The 25,480-nt window shown below is 55.1% G+C and overlaps 1 protein-coding gene across 5 annotated transcripts; it reads right to left on the bottom strand.

Moving 5' to 3' along the window:
- Positions 1 to 2,199: 2,199 nt before the first annotated feature.
- Positions 2,200 to 21,720, bottom strand: LIPE (lipase E, hormone sensitive type). 5 transcript variants are annotated; one of them, XM_069457045.1, is made up of 10 exons: positions 21,555 to 21,720; positions 10,670 to 11,205; positions 8,518 to 8,608; positions 8,265 to 8,410; positions 7,872 to 8,057; positions 7,392 to 7,686; positions 6,590 to 6,817; positions 6,173 to 6,349; positions 3,158 to 3,579; positions 2,200 to 2,755 (listed from the first exon to the last, which is right to left on the bottom strand). In XM_069457045.1, exons 1-10 carry the CDS (start codon positions 21,670 to 21,672, stop codon positions 2,543 to 2,545), a joined length of 2,412 nt encoding a protein of 803 aa, XP_069313146.1. In that variant the 5' UTR covers positions 21,673 to 21,720; the 3' UTR covers positions 2,200 to 2,542. The 5 variants fall into 5 exon arrangements, with proteins under 5 accessions (XP_069313146.1, XP_069313145.1, XP_069313147.1 ...); XM_069457044.1 differs by having other exon boundaries at positions 8,503 to 8,608; XM_069457046.1 differs by lacking the exon at positions 21,555 to 21,720 and adding an exon at positions 12,760 to 12,806.
- Between the last annotated feature and the right edge of the window lie 3,760 nt (positions 21,721 to 25,480).

The raw sequence follows: 25,480 nt of genomic DNA on the forward strand, positions 1-25,480 counted from the left end.
ACACGATATGTGGACTGATGGGCTATAGGACAAGTGGGTGTCCAGGACACACCGAGAGCTCTGGCTTGGCGGATGGTGGAGCCATCCCTGAGCTGGGGACAAGAAAGGGGAGGTTGGTGGGTGATGACTGTTTTGACAGAGATGAGCAAGGGGTTCTATAAGCTGGACCAGGGGAGCTGTGGCTTGGGCCACTGGCTCTGGACCTTCACGGACAGTTCTGGGCCACAGCTCCCTCCCCCATCACAGGCCCTGACTCAGAAGTCACTTGCTGGGTGAAGGAGGGCCTCTGAGGTGAGAGTCCTGGCTTCCCATCCCTTCCAGAAACTGCTTTCTGTGCTACTACATCTTCAGTCTCCTCCACCCTGCCAGCATTAAAACGTTCCATCATCTCTAAACACAGGTGCGCACATCCCCCGAGTCAGGCTCCCTTGCGGTGCCACTGGCTCAGTCCCTTAGCTCCTGCTCGCTCTTCTGCCCACTACAACTGGTGGCCCACCTGCCATGGCCCTGCAACAGCCAGGACAAGGTCACTGAAGTCACCTGCTCATTGCTGAGGCCTGAGGATAACATTTCCATCCTCACCTGACACGGACCATTCTCTCCTGCCTGGAACTCCCTTTGCTTTACATCCTTTTCTTTCTTGGTCAGCTTCCTCCCTCACCAGATGCTCCTCAGCACCTTCTAGCACTTGCCTTCCACTCCCCACCCCTTACTGGGGGTTTTGCCAGCAGGGGAACTGTAAGGCTAGAAGAAGATAAAGAGGTAGTCAGCAGTCAGCCTAAGGAGCTTGGACTTTGCCCAGGGGGAGGGTAGTGGAGAGCCATGGAAGGATTTAGAGCAATGGAGGATCAGGTCAGAGTTGGGACCAGAACTGGAGGAATGGTCCTCAGGGCTCTCTCTGACCTGGCCCTCTGCTCAGCCCAGGCTTCCTGGAAAGGCCCCACTCCCTTGGCTCCACCCAGACCACTCCTGCCTCCTGCTTCCTCTTGGATGTCCCTCTGGATTGTCTCATGGACACCTTCGATCTCACCATGTCCCAAACAGCACCCAGCATGCCCCACCCCCTCACACACATACATATCTGAGCCTCCTCCCAGTAAAGAGATAGCCTCATGGTCCACTTGCTCCCTGCTCTCCTGGCCAGACCTGGTGTCGTCTTTGTCCCCCTGCTGGCCTGTTACCCTTGTCCTTACCCTTAGTAAGTCCTATTCATCAAACTGTTGTGGCTCTGGGATGCTCCACCCACACTCCCTACCCTCATGGCCCCTGCCCCAGCTCAGGCCTTGTCTTCCCTTGTCCCCAGCCTCCTCCTCTGCCTCCAGGGCGCCAGTCTCTTTCAGTGCCCCAAGCTGACCCTCACCCTTTCCTGCTTAAAGCACTCCATGGCTCCCCACTGCCCTCCAGTTAGAGTCCGAATTGTGCTCCAGGCTCTTCAGGGCCTGCTCCTGCTGACCACTTGTCCTTCAGCCACTCCCCACTTTACACCTGACCTCTGGCCAGGTGGAAGCTTCGATCACTGCCCACTGGTTCTAGCAACCTGCCATGTTTTTTTCTGCCTAGCAAACTTGTGCTCATCCTTTAATGTCAAGTTCTGATCACCTCCTCTGTGAAGCCCTCCCTGACCACCACAAATGGAAACTCTGGGGGCTGTGGCAGCCTGTGTCTGTCCCCCGACCCTCCTTGATTCCAGGATCAGAAGCCCCTTGAAGGCAGGCCCTCGGTATAAATAATCTCCACTCCAAACCCAGGGCTTCCAAGGGGCCAGGCCTCCAGAGGGTTGGTTCAGGCGCTGTCACAGCTGGGCAGAGCTGGAATTTCCAGTATTTTGAGTGGCCAGTTTGTTTCTGGTTTCCTGCCAGCTTTGTGCCTGTTCTGTAGGGAGTTTGGGTCACTGGAGCCTTTGAGACCCAAAGAGATTCGTTTTTTCCCCTGGTGGATGCTGAGGCTGGGTTGTAAGTGGGTGTAGCCTTCCACTGGGCCCAGGGACAGTCGATCTTACTGAGGGACCTCAAGGATGGGGAACCGAGGACGCAGCGTCCTCTAGCACCCTACCAAGATTAAGTCTGAGGGGGAGGCCACACCCTCCGCTCCCAAGAATGCAGGCCCCACACCCCTTCCAGGTTTCGCGTTCCCAACAGCTTGGGCCCGATGCTGCCCCCTGGTGGGCAAACACCCCACCCTATTTGAGAGAGGCCAGACTAATTAAATACTTTTATTTACAAAAAATAAACAAATCGACCGACCAGCCAGGGAGGGCCAGACCCCGCCCCTGCGGCGGTCACAGCAGCAGTAGAAGGCAGTAGCGGAGTGCAGGTCCAGCTGTCTCGGTGACCGGTGTGTGTGCGTCCCCCTCCCCCAGGCCGGGCTCTCAGCTTCAGCCTCCGTGCCGCCCCCCTTGCCGCCCCCGACTTAAGGCACAACTCGCGCCCCCTCCCGCCCGGAGCGCATTCACCACGGAGGCCGGCGTAGGTGGGAACAGAGGCCTTTAGTGTCGCCCCCCCCACGCCCCCCGCAGCCCCCGTCCCCCGCGTGGCGCGGCGGTTCAGACCGGCGGCGCGGCGGGCGGAGTGAGGATGAGGCGGATGCGCTCCACGCACAGCTCGGTGGCCTGTCGCGTCTCGCGACACAGCGCCGCCAGGGTCAGGAAGCCGTGCGGCAGGTCTTCCACCACGCGCAACGTCACGGGCTTGCCCAGGCTGCGCAGTCGCCGCGCAAACATGACCGAGTCGTCCAGCATGGGGTCCAGCGCACACGCCTGCGGGACGGTGGTGGGCGGGCACAGTGACGGACGTGCCAAGGGGTGGGGTGGGGGGACCGGATAGGTGAGCGAAGGGAGGGGGAAACATGGATGCGGGCAGGGGGTGAGCGGGGAGTTGGAGAGGGAATGGAGGGAACAGGGGGAGGTGTGGGAAGGAAGAGAGAATGAATTTAACCGGGCTCCTTGGCCTCTGTCCAGCCTGTCCCTCCCCACCTCCAACGCCCCCCTTTGGTCTTGATTCCCCAAGCCCAGTGGGGCGCCCCACTGATCCTGACCCCTGGCAGCCCGATCCCTTCCCAGGCATCACTCCCGCTCCGGGTGGCACACCTCTCCTGCTCCCCGAGGCGCACCTATGCCCCCCACCCCTCCCTGGGTGCACCATTCCGGTCTGGGGCTCACCACGATGTGCACGGGCGGCAGGGTCTTCAGCATGTGGTCGGGTGCCAAGAGCGGCGACACGAAGGGGTTGCTGACAATGGGCAAGGAGTGGAAGGGCATCCGTGTGGCACCCTGACTGGAGCGCCGCGGGCGGAAACCCTTGGGGAAGGGGTCAAGGGCACCCCGGCCTCTGTCCTTGGCGCTCAGCTCATTTCTCGCCTCCACCTCTTCCAATGGATCCTCAGGCTTCACTAAGAAGTTGATGTCGGAAGGTTTGGAGGGGACAAGTGTCTCAGCTGACAGTGACATGTCGGGGGTGTCCGATGTGTCAGAGCTGCTCCTCCGGCTCAAGTCCTTCAGCGTCAGGTTCTTGAGGGAGTCTGTGCCCAGTGGCCCCTCGGGCTGGGCCAGTGCTGCTTCAGACACGCTGCGGCGCATCGGCTCTGTGAGAGGGACAGGGTCAGGGGCTTGGACAAGGCCACAGATAAGCCTGGCTCTGTCAGCTGGGTGCGTAGGTGGCAGGGAAGGTCATGGGAAGCGCAGTGGCCTGTAGAGGAGGGGCTGCACCCTCCTCCAGTCGTGGGGGGCTGCAGAGGCCTAGGTTGTTCCCCCAGGCCTAGGGGAGGGTGGGGAGTTCCAGGTGCCACAGGCTGTCACGGTGGTAGCCTTGGAGGTGGGGCTGTGTCCCAGGGGAGAGTGTGTGCGTATGTGTGTGCACATGTGCAATGACTGGGCAGGTTCCGAGCAATTGACCTCTGAGAGCCTCAGTTTCTTCTATAAAAAGGAAGTAAAAATAGTCCTTAGTTCATAAGTGGGAAGAACTCAATGGGATAAGATATGTGGGGGTAGGTACTGCTACCCCCTGGGAGGTCAGAGTATGTCAGTATTAAGGTGTCACTGCCAGGCTGGGTGCTGTGTTCCAGCCACCTCCTTGGCCCAGCCTGAGGCCCAGCCAACTTTTTCTGGCCACTTGACACAGGGTATAAATGCATCACAGTGATCCCAAGAGCGAGCGGGCCCCATGGCTTGAAAGGAAGCTCTGTTCACAGGGAGCTAACGAGAGTCTCGAGGGTTGTTAGATTCCCAGGGATCTCCCACCTGTGGCCACAGGGATCTGCTCCCCAAAATTTCCTTCCTGTGCTTCAGTTTTATCCCTTCCCTTAGAGTGGCCAGGCAAGCAAGTGCCCCAGTGATGCCAAAGACGCACTTTCAGCCAGCCTGGTGTGCCCACCTTGGCTTTAGCTCTATTCATTTTATCAGACCCAGACTGCCTACCACTAGGACCAGGGAATGTAACGAAGACCTATGTTTTCAGTTTTTTTTTTTTTTTTTTTTTTTTTTAGAGATGGGGTCGTGCTCCATCACCCAGGCTGGAGTGCAGTGGCGTGATCACAGCTCACTGCAGCCTTGAACTCCTGGGCTCAGATAATCCTCCCGCCTCAGCATCTTGAGTAGCTGGGATTACAGGTATAAGCCTTCGCACCTGGCCACTTTCGGTTTTTTTACTTGCCTCTATAAATTCACGAAGGCAAAATATGAGACAACGTAAGAATAACCACTTAAGTACTCTGTGACCCATGGGGTTACTGTAACAGAATTGTTGACACTAGGGCACAGGGGTGCTGGCATCTTCTAAGAGCACCTACTGTGTGCCAGACATTGTGCTGGGTACTGGACACAAATAGGTGCATGCAGTCCTCACAGCAACCTAATAAGGCAGGTACTCTTACTGTACCCATTTCACAGAGGGGCAAACCAAGGCTCACAGATACTGTTCCTTGCCCGTGTCACTCAGCAGCCAGCAAATAACTGGTGGAGGGGGGAGTAGGAATGAGGTGTGAGCTTCCGGGGGCTGCATTTCTCACTTTTATCCTGCAGGGAAAACCCCAGTGCTCAATGGTCCACATGCCTCAAATTCAACTCCCTTTTAATTGTTGTTGTGTGTATATGTATCCATTTGGAAATCCTAAAATTAAAAACTTAATTTAAACTAAAATACCTTCAACTGGAATAATTTTCTGAATAATAGGAACCCTATCTACTTTTGAACATGCAATTCCTATTATTCAGAGAATGCTATTGATTTGCTAGAGATAGAAAATAAATTGAATTAGTTGCGCATTAAAATCCTTAAACATGGATCCCTCGATGGAGGTTATTTTAGGCTGCCTGAGGGTCCTGCCACCTACCCGAGGCTGGGAATCTCCTCCATTTCCATTTCCCAGGGTCCTTCGAATCTGCTGATGTCCCCACCCCAGCACCACAGCCCTCGGGGAGATATTAGCCTCCTGTATCTGTTTTTTTTTTTTTTTTGAGACAGAGTCTCTCTCTGTTGCCCAGGCTAGAGTGAGTGCCATGGCGTCAGCCTAGCTCACAGCAACCTCAAACTCCTGAGCTCAAGCGATCCTCCTGTCTCAGCCTCCCAAGTAGCTGGGACTACAGGCATGCGCCACTATGCCCGGCTAATTTTTTCTATATATATTTTTAGCTGTCCATATAATTTCTTTCTATTTTTAGTAGAGATGGGGTCTCGCTCTTGCTCAGGCTGGTCTCAAACTCCTGAGCTCAAACGATCCGCCCACCTCGGCCTCCCTGAGTGCTAGGATTACAGGCGTGAGCCACCGCGCCCGGCCCTGTATCTGTTAAAAGTCTGGAAAGAACTGAGGAGGGCTGGCCCTCCCCCTGAGGGTCCACGGGATTTTCAGGGATTGAAAATCAGGACGTGTGGCAGATCTTCTGAGTTATTTGCCAGGGTGCGGGGCCTTTCTGGGTGAGGCTGTTTGAAAAGCTAAATCCTGCAATTTCCGAGATAACCTGGGAGACCCGAAGTCCTGGCATTTCTAGGATGTCATGGAAAAGCGAGGCTTTGTGGTAGGGACCAGTGTTGGGTATGGGGCAGAGCCGGCCGGGAAGGTGGTCTTTGCTTCACTGTGTGCCCCGGGGCTCGGCCCCTTTCCTCCCCTGGGGACTTTTGCTGTACTGGGCTGTCCCTCCTGGCCACCCTGGCTGGGTGAGTGGTGGGAGGGAGTCACTCACCTGCCACGGGCTGTGAAGTCTTTTGGGACTTGCGCCCGCTCAGTTCCAGGAAGGAGTTGAGCCACGAGGAGGCGCTCAGGCGGAGGTCTCGGAGGAGCAGGGCTGTGTCCCGTCGCACCAGTCCCATCACACCCAGTGCCTTCTGGTCCGAGTCGGAGTGGTCCTCTGTCTCCGTACCTGCAGAGTGTATGTGGGGGCTGTGCTGGTCTCCTCTCTTTCTGGGCCCAGTCTTAACACCCAGAATGTCAGGCATCTGTGCCCCCCGGAACCTGTGCCTACCTGATTGCTTCAGAAAGAAGGAGTCTCAGATTCTTCTGCCCGCCCCTCCTTCGTCACCCCAGGAGTCCAGTCCCCAGCCCCTGTAGGACCCAGGCATCTAAACACCCCCCACCCCTGCTCTGAGGGTGTGGGCCTCACCCGAATAGGCGGTGACACACTTGAAGAGCACGCTGAGGGGCAGCAGGGGGTCCATGAGGCTCAGAAGGCGGGAGGGAGAGGTAGTGGACTGCAGCACTGTGGCCGGGTAGGCTGTCATGATGCCGTCTGGCACGCGCACCCCGTAGGCTGCTGCCCGAAGGGACACAGTGAAGCAGAGGTTCCCGCCTGCACTGTCCCCAGCAAGGCATATTCGTTCCCCTGTTGAGCCTGGTTTGAGGGAGGTTTGGTCACAGCCTGGCAGGGGCAGGAGACTGGGGAGGGAGGGGAGGAACTCAAGCTCTGGGCCTGGTGCAGGAGGGAGAGGCCTCAGTGGGTGGGAGTGGAGGGTCAGGGCTGGGCCATAGGCCCTGTGTCCTAGGGGATGGCCATGCCCTGCTCTGGGCCTCAGTGTCCTCCCAAGAAGTTGGTATTTGAAGAGGGAGCTCAGGGAAGCCGGAGTGTGGGCCGGCGTAGTCCAGGAGGCTGGCAGTGCGGGACAGCTGGGCCTGCCGCAGGCAGAGAGGGAATTGCAGAGGCCACGGAGGCTGGAGGGTGGGCGGGAAGTGGATTAAAGTGGATGAGGAGGCGGAGGAGACGGAGAGTCAGGCTGGAAGGAGGCAGCAGGAGGCAGGGAGGGAGTGGCTGAGAGGAAGACTGGCGCAGGATGGGGTGGGAGGTGGGGGTGGGGGTGGGGAAGGGGAAGGCAGGGTGCCAGGCTGAGGCTGAGGAACTTGCAGCAGGTTGGGGCAGGGGTGGGGGCAGGGGTGGGAACAGGCGTGGGCAGCAGGGGGCTGCGGCTCACCGAGGAGGGCACAGTGTTTGACGGCCCAGCAGTAGGCGAAGAAGCACTCCTCCAGTGCTCGGGGGAAGGGCGCCTCGGGGGCCAGGGAGTAGTCGATGGAGAGGATGGGGGCGCCCAGCTCCTGGGCCCAGCTCTTGAGGTAGGGCTCGTGGGATTTGGAGGTCTGGGCCACGAAGCCGCCGCCGTGGAAGTGCACTATCAGGGACCGTGAGCGGGGTGCCTGCTGGGCTCGCTGCCACAGCTCCCGGGTCCACTGGCCCTCGGACTTCGTCAGGCTGCTAAGCTCCTCGCTGTCCTGGGGGTGAGCAGGGAGGCGGCAGGTGAGGCTGGGTGGGCCTGCCGGGGCCACACCCCTCCAAGAGGATGTGCTCAAGGGACAGGATGGGGGCAGGTGTGGGTGGCATCTAGGGCGGGTGCTGGGGAGGGGCTGCCTGCGCTCCTCCGCTCCAGGCCTGTACCTGGCTGAGGCTGGGGCCCTACCTGTCCTTCACGAAGGTCATAGGAGATGAGCCTGACGAGGACGGGCCCAGGGCCCGTGTGGGCCAGCGGGGGTGAGATGGTGACCGTGAGCGTGGGGTCAGTGGTCAGCGGCATCTCAAAGGCCTCAGGTGGCAGGCTGAGCAGGCGGCTTACCCTCACGGTGGCCGATGTCATGTTGGCCAGAGACTGGTGGGGGCGAACACAGGGGTTCTGGGGAGGACTGCCTGCAGCGGTGCCCCCAGAGCTCCCCTGTGATCCTCAGTCTCTCCCCTCCTGTGCTGCTACCCCTGGGCCTGGAGCCCTGCAGAGACCTGCTGTGGCCTCGGATGGGTCTCTGGGCCTCAGCATCCCCACTTGTAACAAGCTAGGGTCCTCACCGGGCCCCATGCTCACCGATAGCACCTCAATCTCGGTGATATTCCAGAAGGCTTTCCAGAAGTGCACATCCAGGTTCTGTATGATCCGCTCGAACTCGGCCCCACGCAGCTCTGGGTCGATGGCAAACCGACCACTGGTGAACAGGGAGCTGGCGGTCACACCTGGGGGGTGGGAGGGGTGTCAGGGAGCCCCGGTGGGTCAGGCTGCTCGGGCAGGGGTGGGAAGGAGGAGCCGGAGCGGAGGCTGGCAGGGCCTGGCTGGGACTCACCGAGGCCCGTCTCGTTGCGTTTGTAGTGCTCCCCGAAGGACACCAGCCCGATGCAGATGGTCTGCAGGAATGGCCGGATGGCGGGTGTGAACTGTGCAGAGAGAGACGTGCTGTCACCCGCGCACCCACCCAGGAGAGGGACAGGGATGCGTGGGGGAGACATGTTCATTCAGTAAACGTTTCGTGAGCTCCTACCACGGGCCAGGCGTGGCTCTAGGCCCCTTCATGGACCTGATGTTCTCGAAGGGAAGAGAGACGATCAGCAAATAAACAAGGCCATATGCAATGTCATGTCAAGGAACAAGGAATGATTTGAAGAAAATGACAGTAGGTGGAGGGGACATAGAGTGATAAGTAGGGATCGGTCTGAATGGAGTGAGGGAAGGGTGTTCCCTGCAGAGGACACAGCAAGCACGAAGGCTTAGAGGGGGCCTGGGCTTGGCATGGTGGCGAAAGCCACAGGGCCGGCGTGGCTGGAGCAGGTGAGCAGGGGAGGGGTCGGAGGGGCAGAGGGGGCTCATGCAGGGCCTAAGCTGAGGAATTTGTTTCCTTCTCAGCATGAGGTGGAGCCGCTGGCCTGGAGGGCTGGCTGTGAGCTGGGGAGAAAGATGGTGTGGGGACTTCCTGAAAGTCAGAGACACGATGGGGAGATGGGGCAGCAGGAAGAAAGGAAAACGGGGGTGTGTTTGGACAGCCAGCCAGGTACAGAGATCTGAGGCAGAAAGACAGCCAGAGAGGAGACTGTCTGAGGCCTAGGGAGGGGGACAGAGAGCCAGGACAGGAATGGGGAGGGGTAGCATCTGAGAGCAGACAGGCAGTTAAGAAATGACAGTGGGGACACAGGATTAGAGGAAACAATGCCACAGGAGCCTGAGGCAAGGGCTTAGCGGGAGTCTTCTGTTGACTTAACAAACACTGGCCAAGGTCCTACTGCCTGCTAGACGCTGGGCTGGAGCAGACACCGAGACAGGGGAGGCCTCTGTCCTCCTGGGGGATGACGTTTCAGAGGGAGACTGCCCCGCACCATAGCAGAGCTGGGCCCTGCCCCTGGCGGGAGGCCCAGTGGACCAGAGGGCCTGGCCATTGTGGCTGGGATGCTGGTTCAGGCGGCCCCAGAATCGCTTTCTCATGACTCCAAGGTCAGGGCTGGGCCACAGGGAAGAGCTGGCTGGCCCAGCTGGGCTGATCACTATTTGTGGGTTCAGCCTGGGTGAGGGGAGGTTTCCAAGAATGGCCCACGGGGAAGTCTGGGGCGTGGGGTGGGGAGGGGAGGGGAGGCTGAGGGACTGCCAAGCTCAGCTATTGCTGAGGTTGGGGGAGGCCCCGAGAGCGTGGGAAGGGCTACAGGGCCACACAGCTCCAGATACTCCTGCTGGGGTCCCCTGATGCAGCTGGGGACCGGAGGACCTGACACTAACCCCAACAGGGGCAAGTTGGGCCTCAGCTGTGAGCCTGGTGCCTCGAGGTCCCCCAATTGTCTGAGTCCCGAAACCACTTTTTACGCAAGGGCCTTCAGGCTGCCTCACTTTCGGCACGTTGATGAGCTGCGTTCCCCTGAGCATGGTTTGGGATGGGCAGCGGGGAGGAGGCCGCCTGGTTCGGGGAGGAGAGAGGCCTCACCAGGGCTTCCTCACTGTCACCAACTCTGATGGGCTTGTTGGCCCTCCCTCCAGCCTGAAAATCCTGTGGTCCTACAGCTCCTTGAGTGGAAAAGCCCAGGCCACAGCCCAGCAGCTGAGGGCTGCCGTCCTCTCTCCCTCCAGGGCTCCAAGGGGCGAGACTAAGTGGTGTGCTACAGATGAGTCCTTTGAGAACAACGCCTTCCTCCTAGGGTCTCAAACTCAGCTTCAGGGGCCACACAGGGAGCACAGAAGAGCGAGTGACTCTCCTGAGTGCAGGACAGGAGAGAGTAGTGGGTGTCCTGCTGAAAACAGCTATGCAAGTTGAAGATTTCTCACTACACAGCAGATCTGGCCTAGGGGCCGTGGGCTTGAGACCCCTGGTGCAGCTCTGAGCTCCAGAGAACTTCCTCTTTCTGTATCTGCTGTTTTCTGAACCCAACCCTGACCACTGCGGTTATTTTACCACACTATTGGGCCAAACTGGGGGTGACTGGATGCCGGTACCATAGGGCACAGGGCAGGGGGCTCACCTGGAAGCCCAGGCAGCGGCCATAGAAGCAGCCCTTATACAGTGTGGCATACTCCTGCAGGAATTCAGCGCTGAGCCTCTCGTCACCCTCGAAGAAGAGCCTCCCGGGCCGGTTGATGGTCAGCAGGCACTGGGCGTAGCAGACCAGAGCGCGGAGCTGGGTGAGGGTGCCCAGGTAGGCCTCCAGTTCGGCCAGGTTGTGGCTGGTGCGGAAGAAGATGCTGCGGCGGTTGGAGGCCACGTAGCGGGATTTGTGCAGCAAGTGTGCCAGGCAGCAGCGGGCCGTGTGCACCAGGCTGCGGTACCCATTGGCCGGGGTCTCTGCGTCCAGGTCAAAGAGGTGCGCCATCCCCAGCAGGCGGCCTAGGGTTGGCTCCACCCCCAGCACCTGCTCCCGCACACCAGCGAAGACAGCCGCCAGCCGCCGTGCTGTCTCCCCGGGGCCCTGGCTGGAGAAGAAGGCCATGTTGTCCTCTGCCAGCGTCACAAGCGACTGTGTCATTGTGTGCAGGTCCATGTTGCGTGTGAGCCTTGAGGCTGTGGGCAGGTGGGAAGTCCTGTTAGCAGGGCCAGGTCACTTCTTGCCCAGCTGGGGCCCAGGAGTCCAGGCCCTAGCGCCCTCCTCCCTCAGACCCAGGTGGCAGACCCCAGCCCTCTCTTCCTTCAGTCCTGGGGCCCAGGACCCCAGGTGCCTCCCCCTCAGACCTAGGAGGCTACCCTCTTTTCTCTAGGACTCAGGAATCTGGGGCCCCATTCCCTTCCTTCTTTAGGACCCATGAGGCCAAGTCCCCAGTGCCTTTCTCTCTCCTCAGGAGCCAGGAGTTCAAGCCCTCAGTCCCCTCCTCCCTCAGACCCAGGAGCCCCTGCCCTCACCTATTTGGGACTCAGAATCTTGCCATCCCTGGCCGCCTCCTCTCTCTTGGACCCAGGAATCCAGACATTCCCCTGAACCCACAAGACTCTGGTTCCCTAGCTCCTGCATTGCCCCTAGGGCCCAGGAGTTCACCTACCCTTTTTTCTTCCTCCCAGGAACCCCAGAGTTCAGGAACCAGTCCCCATTTACTCTCCTGGGGCCCAGGACTCCTTCTCCTAGGTCCCAAGAAGTCCAGAGCCCCCCAGTTGGTCCTCTCTGTCAGGCCCCAGCAGTCCAAGCCCCCATCCCATCTTTACTTCTTAGGCCCCAGGTGCCACCCATGGGCCCTTCCTCTCCACCAGTATTTGGGAGAGTTTAGCCCCCAGCCCACCCATTCCCATCTCCAGGGACCCTAGTCCCTAGGCCCAGCTCTCTTCCTGCACCAGGAATTCATAATTCTAGCCTTTTCAGAGAAGAGCCACTCCTGATCCCTCAAGTCTGGCTGTGGAACCCCCTCCAAGCCTCAGTTCCCAAAACCAGGTCTTGATTCTCCCCCAGCTGGGTCCCCTGGCCGTTGGGCCTGCCCACTTGTCTTAGACTGCACGCCCGGCCCTGCTCCCCTGGCTGGAACAGCGGTACTCATCGTCGCCACGGACCTCGAGCTGTGCTCACAGCTTTCTGTGCATTTGTCCATGTAGTGCACTAACTCTCTGAGACACGCACTGCCTAGGTTCAAATCTCTATTATTGCTAGCACCCCATTTTACAGGAGAAAGCACTGAGGCTCTGAGGTGTTAAGAAAGGAGCTGAAGGTTGCACTGAAAGTAGCAGAGCTTATTCAAATGCAGGTCTCTGGGTCCAGAGCCATATTTATGCCGGGTGCCCTCCTGGGCTCTGGAGGCCAGACCTTTAGCTCTGGCCCTCAAAACCTCTGCTGTACTGCGTCTGACTCCCCACACTTCTGGGTCCCCAGTAATCTTCCCTCTGGTATATCCCCGTCTTCCAAGGCACTCAGGTCACCCTTTTTCTTGGATGCCCTGTCACCCAGGTCCTGTATAAGTGGCCCTTGCCCCCCGGTAGGGATGCTGCCATCTGTCCCAGGGATTCTTCCCTCCCTAAGCCCAAAGCCTGACACCTTGCCTGTTTTCCTCTTCCCCAAGAAGAAGGTGTCTCCTCTCCCTTCCTGGCCCTGGGGTCTCGCAGCGGCCATTCCTGTCTCGCAGCTGGCCACGCACTCACCCCTCCCAGGCCTCTTCTGAGCTCCCGGGCTGGGATCGCTGGTCTGTGGCTTGTGCCAGTGGCTGCCCGGGGCAATAAACTAGGGGAGGGGCTGTCCTGTCCAGGGTGTGGCCACCAGAGCCACCTCCCACCCAGAAAGGACAGTGAGGAACACGTGTTGTAAACAGAGTACAGAGCCCAATTCCCCACCCCCGCTCTCTGCCTGCTCCCAGCCCAAGCTCAACTGGGAGTCCTTGTCCCAGGAGGAGGACCAGGAGTCCAGGCCCCCAGCCCTTCTTCCCTCAGACCAGGGGTCCCAGCCCCAGTCCTGAACAAACTGTCCCCTCTCACCCAGCCAGGCTGCCTTCTCTGTCCCCAGAGTGGATTCAGAGCCAAAGGCCCAGTGATCTCAGCTCCCGCCCCCAAGTCTGGCCCTGGCACAGCCGGCTCCAGCTGCTGGGGGGTGAGAGGAGGTAGCCAGCCCTACTTGTCCCTCCTGGGAGGACAAAAGCTGATTAAGGGCAGTTCCAAGCTGAGGTGGGGGCCTGAGCCACAGGTCCTACTGGGTGGTGTGCCCACAGTGGGCACCCTGCGTCTGCCACTTACCCTGCACAGCCCGCCCTGCTGTGACTGCCATCTCCACTCCGTATGTGGGGAAACAGAGGCTCGGAGCGACCTTCCCTCTATGTTACTCCATATGCTCCTTGCCTGGCTGGCCCTTTCTCACCCTGCAGTCCTCAACTTGTCACCTCCTCAAAGGGGTGCACCTCAACTCTCCTCCACCTTGGAGATATGCACTCCCCATTATTTTCTGCCATAATACTTAGTGTTTTTCCTTCCTGGCATTTGACACTTTTTACAATTATACATTTATTTGTTTACATGTTTGTTGTTCATCTCCCCCTGGACAGAATCAGGTTTTATGAAGCCATGAAACATAAGGTATAGGGGTGTGGGCCTTTAGGAAGATGATTACAAAATTACAAATACAAGATTAGGCACAGGGCCTTCGCAGGGCCCTGTGCAGATGAGAGCCCTCGGTCAGGCCTAGGTTGAGGCAAATCCTCTGTTCTTCGCCCTGGACTGTCATCCCTGTGAGGAGAGGGGGTGGCCCCAGGGCCTGTCACGGGCCTAGCATATACTAGGTGCTCAGCAAACACCTGAAAGAGGAAGGAGGGCACGCAGAGGCAGACTGCAGGCAGCAGGGCTGGATGGGAGCTTGGGAGAGCCCCTCTCCAGGGCTGGGGAACAGATGGACAGACGGACGGACATACAGGGCCCTCGGAAGGCAGCTCTCAGCTTGTGGCTGGGGAAATGGGACACTGGCCTACATCGCTCAGCAGGCAGTCCTGGGTGAGTCTGGTTTCCTCACCTAGAAACTGCACCTGGCCATCCTGCCCACTCTGGGTGGTGACAGGTGGCATTTTCTCCATGCAGTTTGCTTTGTGGGCTCACTCGGCCTCGCTGAGATGGTGTATTGGGTTATCTTTCTCCTCGGCACTTATCACAGTCTAACATGCCATGCAATTTGCTACAGGGCATACTTCCCTTTATTGTGCTTTGCAGATAATGTGTTTTTCACAAATTGAACGTTTGTGGTAACTGCGTTGAGCAAGTCTATTGGTGCCATTTTTCTAACGGCTTGTGCTCACTTCGTGTCTCTGTGTCTTGGTAATTCTCACAATATTTCAACAACTTTTTCATTATCATTATGTCTATTATGGTGATCTGTGGTCAGTGATCTCTGATGTTACTATGGTAATTGTTTTGGGGCACCACCCAACAGCGCCTATATAAGAACTTAATTGATAAATGTTGTGTGTGTTCTGACTGCTTCACTCACTGGCTGTTCCCCTGTCTCTCTCCCTCTCCTCAAGTCTCCCTATTCCCTGAGACGCAAATTATTGAAATTAATCCAATTAGTAAGCCTCTAAATGTTCAAGAGACAGGAAGAGTTGCACATCTCTCCCTTTAAATCAAAAGCTACAAATGATTAAACTTACTGAGGAAGGTATGTTGAAAGCTGAGATAGGCCCAAAGCTAGGCCTCTTCCACCAAACAGCCAAGCTGTGAATGCAAAGGAAAAGTTCTTTTTTTTTTTTTTTTTGAGACAGAGTCTCACTCTGTTGCCCAGGCTAGAGTGAGTGCCGTGGCGTCAGCCTAGCTCACAGCAACCTCAAACTCCTGAGCTCAAGCGATCCTCCTGTCTCAGCCTCCCAAGTAGCTGGGACTACAGGCATGCACCACCATGCCCGGCTAATTTTTTCTATATATATTTAGCTGTCCATATAATTTCTTTCTATTTTTAGTAGAGATGGGGTCTCGCTCTTGCTCAGGCTGGTCTCGAACTCCTGAGCTCAAACGATCCGCCCACCTCGGCCTCCCAGAGTGCTAGGATTACAGGCGTGAGCCACCACGCCCGGCCTGGAAAAGTTCTTAAAGGAAATTAAAAGTGCTACTCCAGTGAACACAAGAGTGCTAAGACAGTAAAACAGCCTTATGGCTGCTATGGAGAAAGTCTGAGTGGTCTGGATAGAAGAGTAAACCAGCCACAACATTCCCTTAAGCCAGAGCCTAAGCCAGAGCAAGGCCCTGACTCTCTTCAATTCTGTGAAGGCTCAGAGAGGTGAGGAAGCTGAAGAAGAGAAGTTTGAAGCTAGCAGAGGTTGGTTCATGAGGTTTACGGAAAGAAGCCATCTCCATAACATCAAAGTGCGAGGTGAAGCAGCAAGTGCTGATGGAGAAGTGGCAGCAAAGTATCCAGAAGATATAGCTAAGATAACGGATGAAGGTGGCTACACTAAGCAACATACTTTTTTTTTTTTTTTTTTTTTTTTTTTGAGACAGAGTCTCACTCTGTTGCCCGGGCTAGAGTGAGTGCCGTGGCGTCAGCCTAGCTCACAGCAACCTCAAACTCCTGGGCTTAAGGGATCCTACTGCCTCAGCCTCCCGAGTAGCTGGGACTACAGGCGTGCGCCACCATGCCCGGCTAATTTTTTTTTTTTTTTGTATATATATATTTTAGTTGTCCATATAATTTCTTTCTATTTTTAGTAGAGATGGGGTCTCACTCTTGCTCAGGCTGGTCTCGAACTCCTGACCTTGAGCGATCCACCCGCCTCGGCCTCCCAGAGCGCCAGGATTACAGGCGTGAGCCACCGCGCCCGGCCGCAACATACTTTTAATGTAGACAAAACAGCCTTATACTGGAAGAAGATGTTAACTAGGCCTTTCATAGCTGGAGAGGAGAAGTCAATACCTGGCTTCAAAGCTTCAAAGAACAGACAGGCTGACTCTCTGTTAGGCGCTAATTTTAAGTTGAAGCCAGTGCTTGTTTACCATTCTGAAAGTCTTAGGGACCTAACGTATTACACTAAATCTAACTTTGCCTGTGCTCTATAAATGCAACAACAAAGCCTGGATGACAGAACATCAGTTTACAGCATGGTTTACTGAATATTTTAAGCCCACTGTTGAGACCTGCTGCTCAGAAGAAAACAAAATATTATTGATCATTGACAATGCATGTGGTCACCCGAGCCCTGATGGAGATGTACAAGGAGATTAAAGTTGTTTTCATGCCTGCTAACACAACATCCATTTTGCAGTCCATGGATCAAGGGGTAATTTTGACTTTTAAGTCTTAATAAGAACTACATGTTGTAACTGTGTCTGGTGGTGTGTGCCTGTAGTCTTAGCTACTTGGGAGGCTGAGGTGGGAGGACTGCTTTATCCCAAGAGTTCAAGGCCAGCCTGGGCAACATAGCAAGGCCTTGTTTCTAAAAAAAAAAAAAAAAAAAAAAAAAGCCCAAAAAACAAAAAAAAACTTATAAGGCTATAGCTGCCATAGATAGTGATTCCTCTGATGGATCTGGGCAAAGTAAATTGAAAACCTTCTGGAAAGGATTCACCATCCTAGATGCCATAAGGAACATTTGTGATTCATGAGAGAAGGCTGAAATATCAACATTAACAGGAGTTTGGAAGTTGATTCCAACCATCATGGGTGACTTTGAGGAGTTCAAGTGAAGGAAGTAACTGCAGATGTGATACAAATAGCAAGTGAACTAGAATTAGAAGTGGATTCTTAAGATGTGACTGAATTGCTGCAATCTCATGATAAAACTTTGTGATGATGGCCGGGCGCGGTGGCTCACGCCTGTAATCCTAGCACTCTGGGAGGCCGAGGTGGGTGGATCGCTCAAGGTCAGGAGTTCGAGACCAGCCTGAGCAAGAGCGAGACCCCGTCTCTACTAAAAATAGAAAGAAATTATATGGACAACTAAAATATATATAGAAAAAATTAGCCGGGCATGGTGGCACATGCCTGTAGTCCCAGCTACTCGGGAGGCTGAGGCAGTAGGATCGCTTGAGCCCAGGAGTTTGAGGTTGCTGTGAGCTAAGGCTGACGCCATGGCACTCACTCTAGCCCGGGCAACAGAGTGAGACTCTGTCTCAAAAAAAAAAAATAAAAAAAAAAAATAAAATAAAATAAAAAAAACTTTGTGATGGATAAGGAATTGCTTCTTATGGATGAACAAAGAAAATGGTTTTTTGAGATGGAATCTTCTCCTGGTGAAGATGCAGTGAACACTGTTGAAATGACAACAAAGGATGCAGAATATTCCATAAACTTAGTTGATAATGCAGTGGCAGGGTTTGAGAGGACTGACTCCAATTTTAGCAAAAGGTGTTTTTTAGTTAAGGTATGTACCTTGTTTTTAAAAACATAATGATACTGCGCACTTAATAGCCTACAATATAGTGTAAACATAACTTTTCTATGTACCAGGAAACCAAAAAATTCGTGTGACTGGCTTGATTGTGAGATTCGCTTTATTGTGGTGGTCTAGAACCAGACCTGCAGTATCTCCGAGGTATGCCTGTATTCATGTCGTTTGCTCTGTCTTCTAACTAGATTATAGGCTCCCCGAGGGCAGGGACTTGTGCCTGTTTTATTCAGCGCTTGTGTGGTGTCTGACACATGGCTGGCGCTTGGTAAATATTGTGTGACACTGCGATTTCCCGCTTTATAAACCCAGTCTCATTTGCTTCCTGTCTATGGGGTAGGTCTTATTAAAGATGAGAGAGGATACCTTTGACAGGACTAGCGACTTGCACAAAGTGGTGGGGAAGCGGCTGGACTCCAGGCCCTAGGGACTCCGGAACCCTGCCCTTTGCCCTGTTCCAGGAGGCTCCCTGAGGGCTGGCCTGGGCTGGGCAAAGCCGGGAGGAAGGGGCGTTGAGATTGCCAGAAACTTGACAGGAATTCCAGGCAGAGGGCACTGGGGCAGGGGCAGGCCTGCTCGGGCCTGGGTGATAACTAGGGCAGAAGTAGGTCTGAGGGGACGAGCCCTTGTTAGGTGTGTGTGGGTGTCCCACCCACTGGGCACCTGCCTGTTGCCTTAGAAGCCTCCGGACAGCTGTATCTGGCCTGGATGTTGGCCCCTGGGGACTGAGCAGGGGTGAGAAGGGTGGAGGGGAAGGATGTGGGGGGAGGAAGGGCCAGGCCTGGGGCTTGGGAGGAGACCAAGGCCTCTGAAATGGGACAGCCTGGGATCAGATGCAGGTGGGGCCTAGTGCGTAGAGAGTCTGCATAAACAAGCAGACACTGCACCAACAACCAAAGTGTGCCAGGCACTGGTCTATTTGAGTGCATTATGTGAAGTGAAGTAACGTGTGTCATCTGCCCCACGACCTATGACGGAGGCCCCATTATCATCCCTTTTTGGCAGATGAAAAACTTGAGGCACAGAGAGGTGGCATGGACGCCTGGGGTCACACAGCCAGCCAGGGGTGGCTCCAGGGTGGCGCTGTTGGTCTCTGCTTATGTTTCTGTGGGTATCTGTGTGTTGCTCCTTCTCTCTCTGTGCCTCCCGTACGTGCTTTCTGGTCAGGTGTGAGTGTGTCTTTGGGGTTCATACAGATGTGTGTACATTGGTAGGTACGTGTCTTGGCTAGTGTGTGTCCTGGCCTGTGTTTATGGGTAGGTGTGTTGACATTTTTTCTCAGTCTCTGCATTTTCATGTTTCTTGGTATGTTTGAAGGTATGCAAGTTTGTATGTGAGCGTCATGGCCTCTGTGTTTCTTAGCCTGTGAGTGTATCTGTAGCTCTCATTTCTCTTGGCCTGTGAGCTTGTGGGGGCACGTGTTTGTATATGTATACGTAAATACTTGTTTGTGTGTATCCTGGTCTGTGTGTGTGTGTATGTATGTGTGCCCATTTGCTCAAGCTGGAACCCAGCCATCATCCTGGCCAACTCCCTGAGCTCCAATCCCATCCAATCTATCACCCTGTCCACTCCACCCTCTCGAACTGGCCCTTCCCCCCATCTCCACTGCCTCCTCCCTAGTCAGGCTGTAGTATCCTCTTCTAGCTGATTGTGACAGTTCGTTATGTGTCTCTGACTCAATGCCTTCAATCCATTGTCCACATAGTAGCCAGCAGAACTTTCTAAAACTAAATCTGCTCACACACTCCCAACCTTTCAACGCCCCGCTGCCTTTCTCTCAGGACAGAGCTCCAAATCCTGGACGTGGCCTACCAAGCCAGGTACTTTTCTCCTCTCTTATCCTGCCTGCCCCAGCTTCCTTTTTTACCATTCCTCCTGGCCCTTGCTGAACTCTTGCTGCACTGCAATGTGCTGCCTCCTTGGGCCTCCAGGTCCTTGCTTGTGCTGTCCTCTCTGCCCTGACCACCCCCTTTCCACAGTAGTTAACGCCTGCTCATCCTTGGGTCAGATGTCACCTCCTTGGGAAGCCTCCCTCTTTCATTTTCTTTCTTTTTTTTTTTTTTTTCTGTTGTATTTATCACAGTTTATAATTATAATCTTATTTGATTAATAGCTGTGTCACCATTTCAACTATGAGTCTGTCCTGCCTGCCACCAAGAGCCCAGGCCTGGCACAAACAGGTATTCAGTGAATGTCTGCTGAATGAATCTGTGTGATTGGAACCTTTTGGGCCCAGAATTTAGGCTGGGTTCACAGTGTTTGTGAACCCACAAGCTTCCTGCCCTGAGGAGGCAGGGGGTGGCTATTTCTCTGCCTCACTGGCCAGGTAAGGAAGCCCAGGTGGCCTTGGTGCCTTAGAGTTTCAGTGTTGTCATCTAGGATATGAGGTGATACTAGCCTCATCCAGTTACTGGCAAGATCAAACTGATGACGAGGACTGCTCGAGCCAGCCCAGATGCCCTTGGGGCAGGGGTGAGGTGATTCACCCATCTGAGGCCCGGCACCAGGGCAGGCATCAGGAAATGACAGGCAAATCTTGAAGCTTGGGGGAATGAGCCTTTGTGAGTAGGTGGGTCCATGGGTTTGTGTGTAGGACTGGCTGAGCCCTGTGCAGGGAGCCCTGCCCAAGTGGATTCTGGCTCCTCATGACAACCTTAAGGGAAGCATGATTATTAATATCCCTATGTTGTAGTTCACACATTCCTTCACTTATTAATTCAATAAATATTTGCGTGCCTATGTGCCTGGCATACCAGGCTCTGGACATACAGGATAAACAAGGAAGACACAGTCCCACTGGCCACCACAGGAAGCTCCCTGCCTATGGGGCACTAAGAGGAATAATAACCTCCATCTCTCTTGAGGGCTTGCTGTGTGCCCATGCCAAACCCTCTGCACTCAATCAAACCTCACAACAGCCCTACAAGTACTCCTATCATCATACCCTTTTAGAGCTCAGAAGGTTGAGGGAGGGAAAGAGGGAACCTGTTGCCCAGCACATCACAGCTCATAGCCTGAGGGATGAGGTCTCCAGTGCCTATGTTCTTAACCATGGTCTGGACTGCCTCTGGGTATGTCATCCTGCTGTGAAGCTCAGTGTCTTGCTGTGTGACAGTGAGTGCCCTTGGGCTCCAGTCTGAACTCCAAGCCTGAGTCTGCGTGTATGTGTCTGGAGCCAACTTCAGTTCTACCCTTGGCTAATGATGAGTTCTACAACAGGATGAGTTTGGGGCTCCTGGGGCTGGGGGGCCATGTCAGTTTCATTTCTGCACAGAAACTTCTCACAGGTCCTCACCCAGACTGATAAATAGTCATAACTGAGCAAGGACCTCTCCCTGCCCGAGGCTTGCAGCATCTCTGTTGGTCTGTCAACAGAGATCTGGAAATAATATGACACCTGAGAGCACCCAGGTGACAGCCCTACCTTCTCCCAAGGGAGGGCATGGAGGTCTGAAGCCAAGCCAGGACCCCCTTGTCCTGGAAGGAGTGGAGGTCAGGAAGCTACACCTTAGTGGAGCCGGCTGAAGCAGGTGGACTGACAATGGATGGATGGATGAACTGATTGATGAGTGGGAGGATGGGGCTGTGATGAGCCGTACTGGCCCCGCTGCATCCCCCACTATGGGCGCCCCTTCCTCTTACCTTTCCCTGACTTACCCCTAAATTTCCTCTTTGGGTAACAGCTGCTAAACTCCTTCCCCATTATCCTCTCAAGAGCACGGGAGACCAGAAAATCGGCGCTTGAACCATTTCCCAAGTGGGAAACACTGAAGGCAGCAGTTGCCCTTCAGTCACACAGCGAATACGGAACCTGAGCGGGAACCCTGGTCCACAACACTCGCATTTCGGACTCTGCTCCCAAGCCGGTACTGGGCGTGTAGTCCCTATGCTTGGGTGGGACATTCCGCTCTCACAGCACCCCCTTCTCACAATGGATCATCCCCGCCCCCCCCCGGCAGAGCGGCAATGGGCCATTCCACGGGCTCCCCCACTTCTCATGGTGGTGGGTCAGTCCACTCTGTCCCCGGTTTTCCGCAGGATGTACAAGGTTCCTCTCGGCTGCTGCCAGCCCCGTGCGCTCACCTTTGGCCTTGCCTTTTCGCCACCGCTGGCGACTGCGGTTCTTCGACCCCTCTTTGGCCCTCTTCGAAGCCGGGGCCTCAACAGCCCCGGCGGGCTCCGCTTCCTCAGATGACTCCATCAATTCTCCGTGGTCCTCACGCGAAGGCCAATTCCAGCCGCCAGGCCCCGCCCGGAGGACCAATCCAGGCCACACAACCCCGCTAGGCTACCATACCACCCAATCCTAGGTTCGCTCCGTTCGAAGTCCCGCCCCCTGAGCAATTCTGGCTTCACTCCACTGCCGGGCCCCGCCCCTCAACCGCTAGGACTTAAGGCCTGATCCCGCCCCCTCGTACGCATTAAAGGGCCCGCGGCCAACAGAAATGCAGCCCTGGAGGCGGCGAAAAGCGTCCTTCGGGCAGGAGTAGTGCGGAGCCCGCGGAGACCATCCCAACAGGAGAGGTCCCGATCTGCTCGGTGCTGGCGCTCAGCCTCGCAATTCCACTCACCTTCCCACGGCGGGATCCCCTAGAATGCGGCCTGACCCGCCCGCTGGAAGGGGAGAGCGGGGCACCTGCTGAGCCTCTGCCTAGGGGCAGGGGCGGGCCAGGTCCTCTGGCAACTCAAAGCCCGGGCGGGGCGAAAGCGCTGAGGCTTGGCTGTGCCTGAGGAAGCCCCGCTCTGTATCTCGTGGTGCCCCTGTTGCTCTTTCACCAGGTTCTTTTTTTCCTCTGCCCTCTCCCCTCCACCCTACTCCGAGAATGGAAGGGAGGAGGTAAAGAGAATGCTCGGAGCCTGCGCACTAGCTTCAGGCCGCAGGCTGGCCCGCAAAAGAGGAGCGGAAATAGAGCGGGCGCGGGCCCGGTTAAAGGCGGGAAACAGAGGAAGGCTCGAAGCCTGCGCACGCGCACATGGCCAATTGCCTCAGGGGCGCCTCAAAGGCGGCTTCGCCGGCATCCGCGGTGTGGTGCGGGCGTCCTTTGAGACTGAGCTCTGGTGGCCTAGAGAAACAGCTCCTCATCCTCAGCGCTAGAAAAAGCAGGCCTTGAACCCTGCTTTGCATTCTGCTCCTCCTCTCTCCCTGTCAGCATACAACCAGCCCTGGCACTGAGAGACTAGTTACCCTCTTCCCAGCTCTGAGAGGGACGGCGCAGCCTTTCCTGGGGGCAGAGACCACCATTGCTCACCCTCGGGACTATGGCTTTACAGATGCCCTCAGCTTCAGGATGGGGGCTGCATCGTTTCTCCCACCTCCTTAGGCTACTTCAACAAGTAACCCCCTCTCCCAATTCCATGGACAAAACTTGCATTCCCCCCTTCTCCATGGCAGGGGTTTTGAGACTAGAGAAGGCTCAGAGCCTGAACACCACAGAAGTGGAGCCTGCACCCCAGGCCACCATTGCCTGCTTCAGAGGGGACCCAGGAAGAGCCGGAGAACAGGGAGCGCTAATGGCCAGCCCGGAGTCTTGGGCCCGTCACCCTCTGATGCTGCTCCCCCAACTTTCCTTTCATGGCTCCCTGACCTTGCCTGGGACGTTAGTGGCCCCCACGGCCCCTGTCCCAGGCCCCTCCTTCCTGAGAACACAGCCAGCATGGCCATTCGACCTGGCTGGACTGAGAGTCCCCCATGGGGGCAGCCTGGCAGGGGAGCAAGTGTCTTCCTGGCAGCAGAGGACAGACCTGGTAAACTCAGAGACTGTTGATGCCCCGATTTTCTGTCTAGTCTGCATGGGAACTCCAGGAGGGTAAGGTCCCCATTCAGCACTGTTTGCTGGTGCTTACGCCAGTGTCGGCCCCAGAGCTGGGGCGCGGTCAGTTTTTGTGGACGGATGAATGAATACTGGGAGGAGGGCAGCTTTCCTGGTTTCCTGGTCCCTAGCCCACAGCACTTTCCCTCCTCTATTCGATTTCCCCCAAATCCTCTGCAGGAAGGTAGCCTGGTGCAGGGGAGAAAGTTAGACCCTGGCTTCAAATCCTGGCTTTGCCGCTTTTAAAATTTAAGGCCAGTGCAAGAGCCTTTACTTCTTTATTTTTATGCCTGAGTGTCCTCATCTATAAAATGGGGATGTTGATATGTATGTCACAGGATTGTTGAAGGATGACCAGAGCTAACCTGATATACTGTAAATTTTTAGTATTTCTTACATGAATCAGTGACTATCCCTGGGAGGTTCCATTTCCTCCAGGTTCAAACTCACCTGTGTCCTGGTAGTGTCTGTAATTCTGGGCACTAATTTTCTTCCCATGTGGTGATGGCCCACCATATCCTGATATCACTTCATCACTCGGTTTCTTTTTAAAGGCCAGCTTCACTCCCTTGGCCACTGTTCCATCCCTCATGGCCAGAGGATCTGTCTCTGAAGATGACCGCACATCTGATTCTGAGTCAAAATCTGTGACCCACTCAAAAAATGCCTTCCACTCTTGTGCTGATCGCTGTGTGGATAGTTCCTGCAGTTTTGTTAGAAATCCCTGCTCAGTCAAATATTCCTGCCTGGACTTGGCTCCCTGGATTAGAGTTGTTTGCTGGGCTGTGGGATTTGACTGCTCAAGTCTCTCTTGGCATGTAGATTCAATCTGGGCAGGTGTTCCCTTCTTGGCTCCAGGGTTAGCCTGGTCTGTAAGTGTTGATTCAGTTTCTTGTTGAGCTAGAGGTGGCTCTCCTGGCCCAGGTCCTGGCTGGGTTACATGTCCCTCTCTCAATTCTGATTCCTGTTTAGTTGTAGATTCTTTGCCTGGCCCAGGACCCTGCTGGGAGGCAGCTTCCTGTTGAGTGAAGCTCACCCGTTGGATGGGAGGTGATTGCTGGGGTACAGGCCCCTGTGGGACAAGAAGTTCCTGCTGTGAAACAGATTTTTGTTGGGTTCGAGGTTCCTGCTGGGATTCAGCTTCGTGTTGTGTAAGGAGTTCCTGCTGGGTGAGAGGTCTTGGCTGTGAAGCAGGTTCCTGTTGGGTATTGGATCCCTGCTGCATCTTGGATTCTGGCTCTGACTGGGTTGTAGGTCTCCCGTGAGGCTCAGATTCCCAGTCTGGCCTAGATACTGGGTTAGAACCTGGCTCCACTGTTGTTATTTCCCTCATGGGAGGTGGTGATCTCCCAGGCTTCATTCTTCTGGGCTCCCCCTCTAGGCCTTCCTCTTCACAGATCTTTCATTGATTCCTCATGATGGCACCTCCCTTTGGGTTCCACTCCATTCTGGCATCTCTGGTCTTCCTTTTTAAGGCAGGTGGCAAATGGGCTGATCACTGCTGGCCCCCACTCCTGTGCCAAGTAATGCACTCTATGCCTCTACTTTAGTGGGGAGGGATTGGGAATAAGAAGAGGCTGTGTGCCCCGTACTCTCTTACCAGGGGGGAGGGGCTTGCCCTCTTGTGTCATAAATAGGGCCCCACCCCACTCACCACTCAGTTAAAATGTTTCTTCTCATAAGGTAAGCATCCCAGTTTAGTCCTCTGTTTCATCTGGGATGACAGAAGCCAGATTCTAGGTGAGGGTTCCTTTTATTCTCCCCTTGTGATGTTTGAGGAAGGGATCATGGGGGAGGCAGTCTTTATAGTTGTTGTAATATTTTATTTTTCCTCTTTATTCATTCCTGCAAATGGCTGCCAGTTTAATCTCCTTATATTGTCACTCTGATCATTTTGTTCCCATGCTTAAAAAAAAAAAAAACAAACAAACGTGATGACCTCCCATTTTTACAGCTTGAAGCCCTTCTGAATGGCATTTGAGATCCTCCATACCATCTCTCTGGCCCTGAACTATGGTTCTTCATGTGTATCTTTTGCACTGGATTGAAACTCACAGAATACAATGACCATTGATGACGATGATGATGATAGTATTCACAAACACTGGAGGCCGCCCACATGCTAGGAAACTGTGCCAAGTTTTTTTTTAACCTGTATTATCTTTAATAAGACCATTTCTGATTCATTGCTATACTTGC

Source organism: Eulemur rufifrons, chromosome 24, assembly GCF_041146395.1.
Source record: "Eulemur rufifrons isolate Redbay chromosome 24, OSU_ERuf_1, whole genome shotgun sequence".
In the NCBI taxonomy this organism is placed as follows: domain Eukaryota; kingdom Metazoa; phylum Chordata; class Mammalia; order Primates; family Lemuridae; genus Eulemur; species Eulemur rufifrons.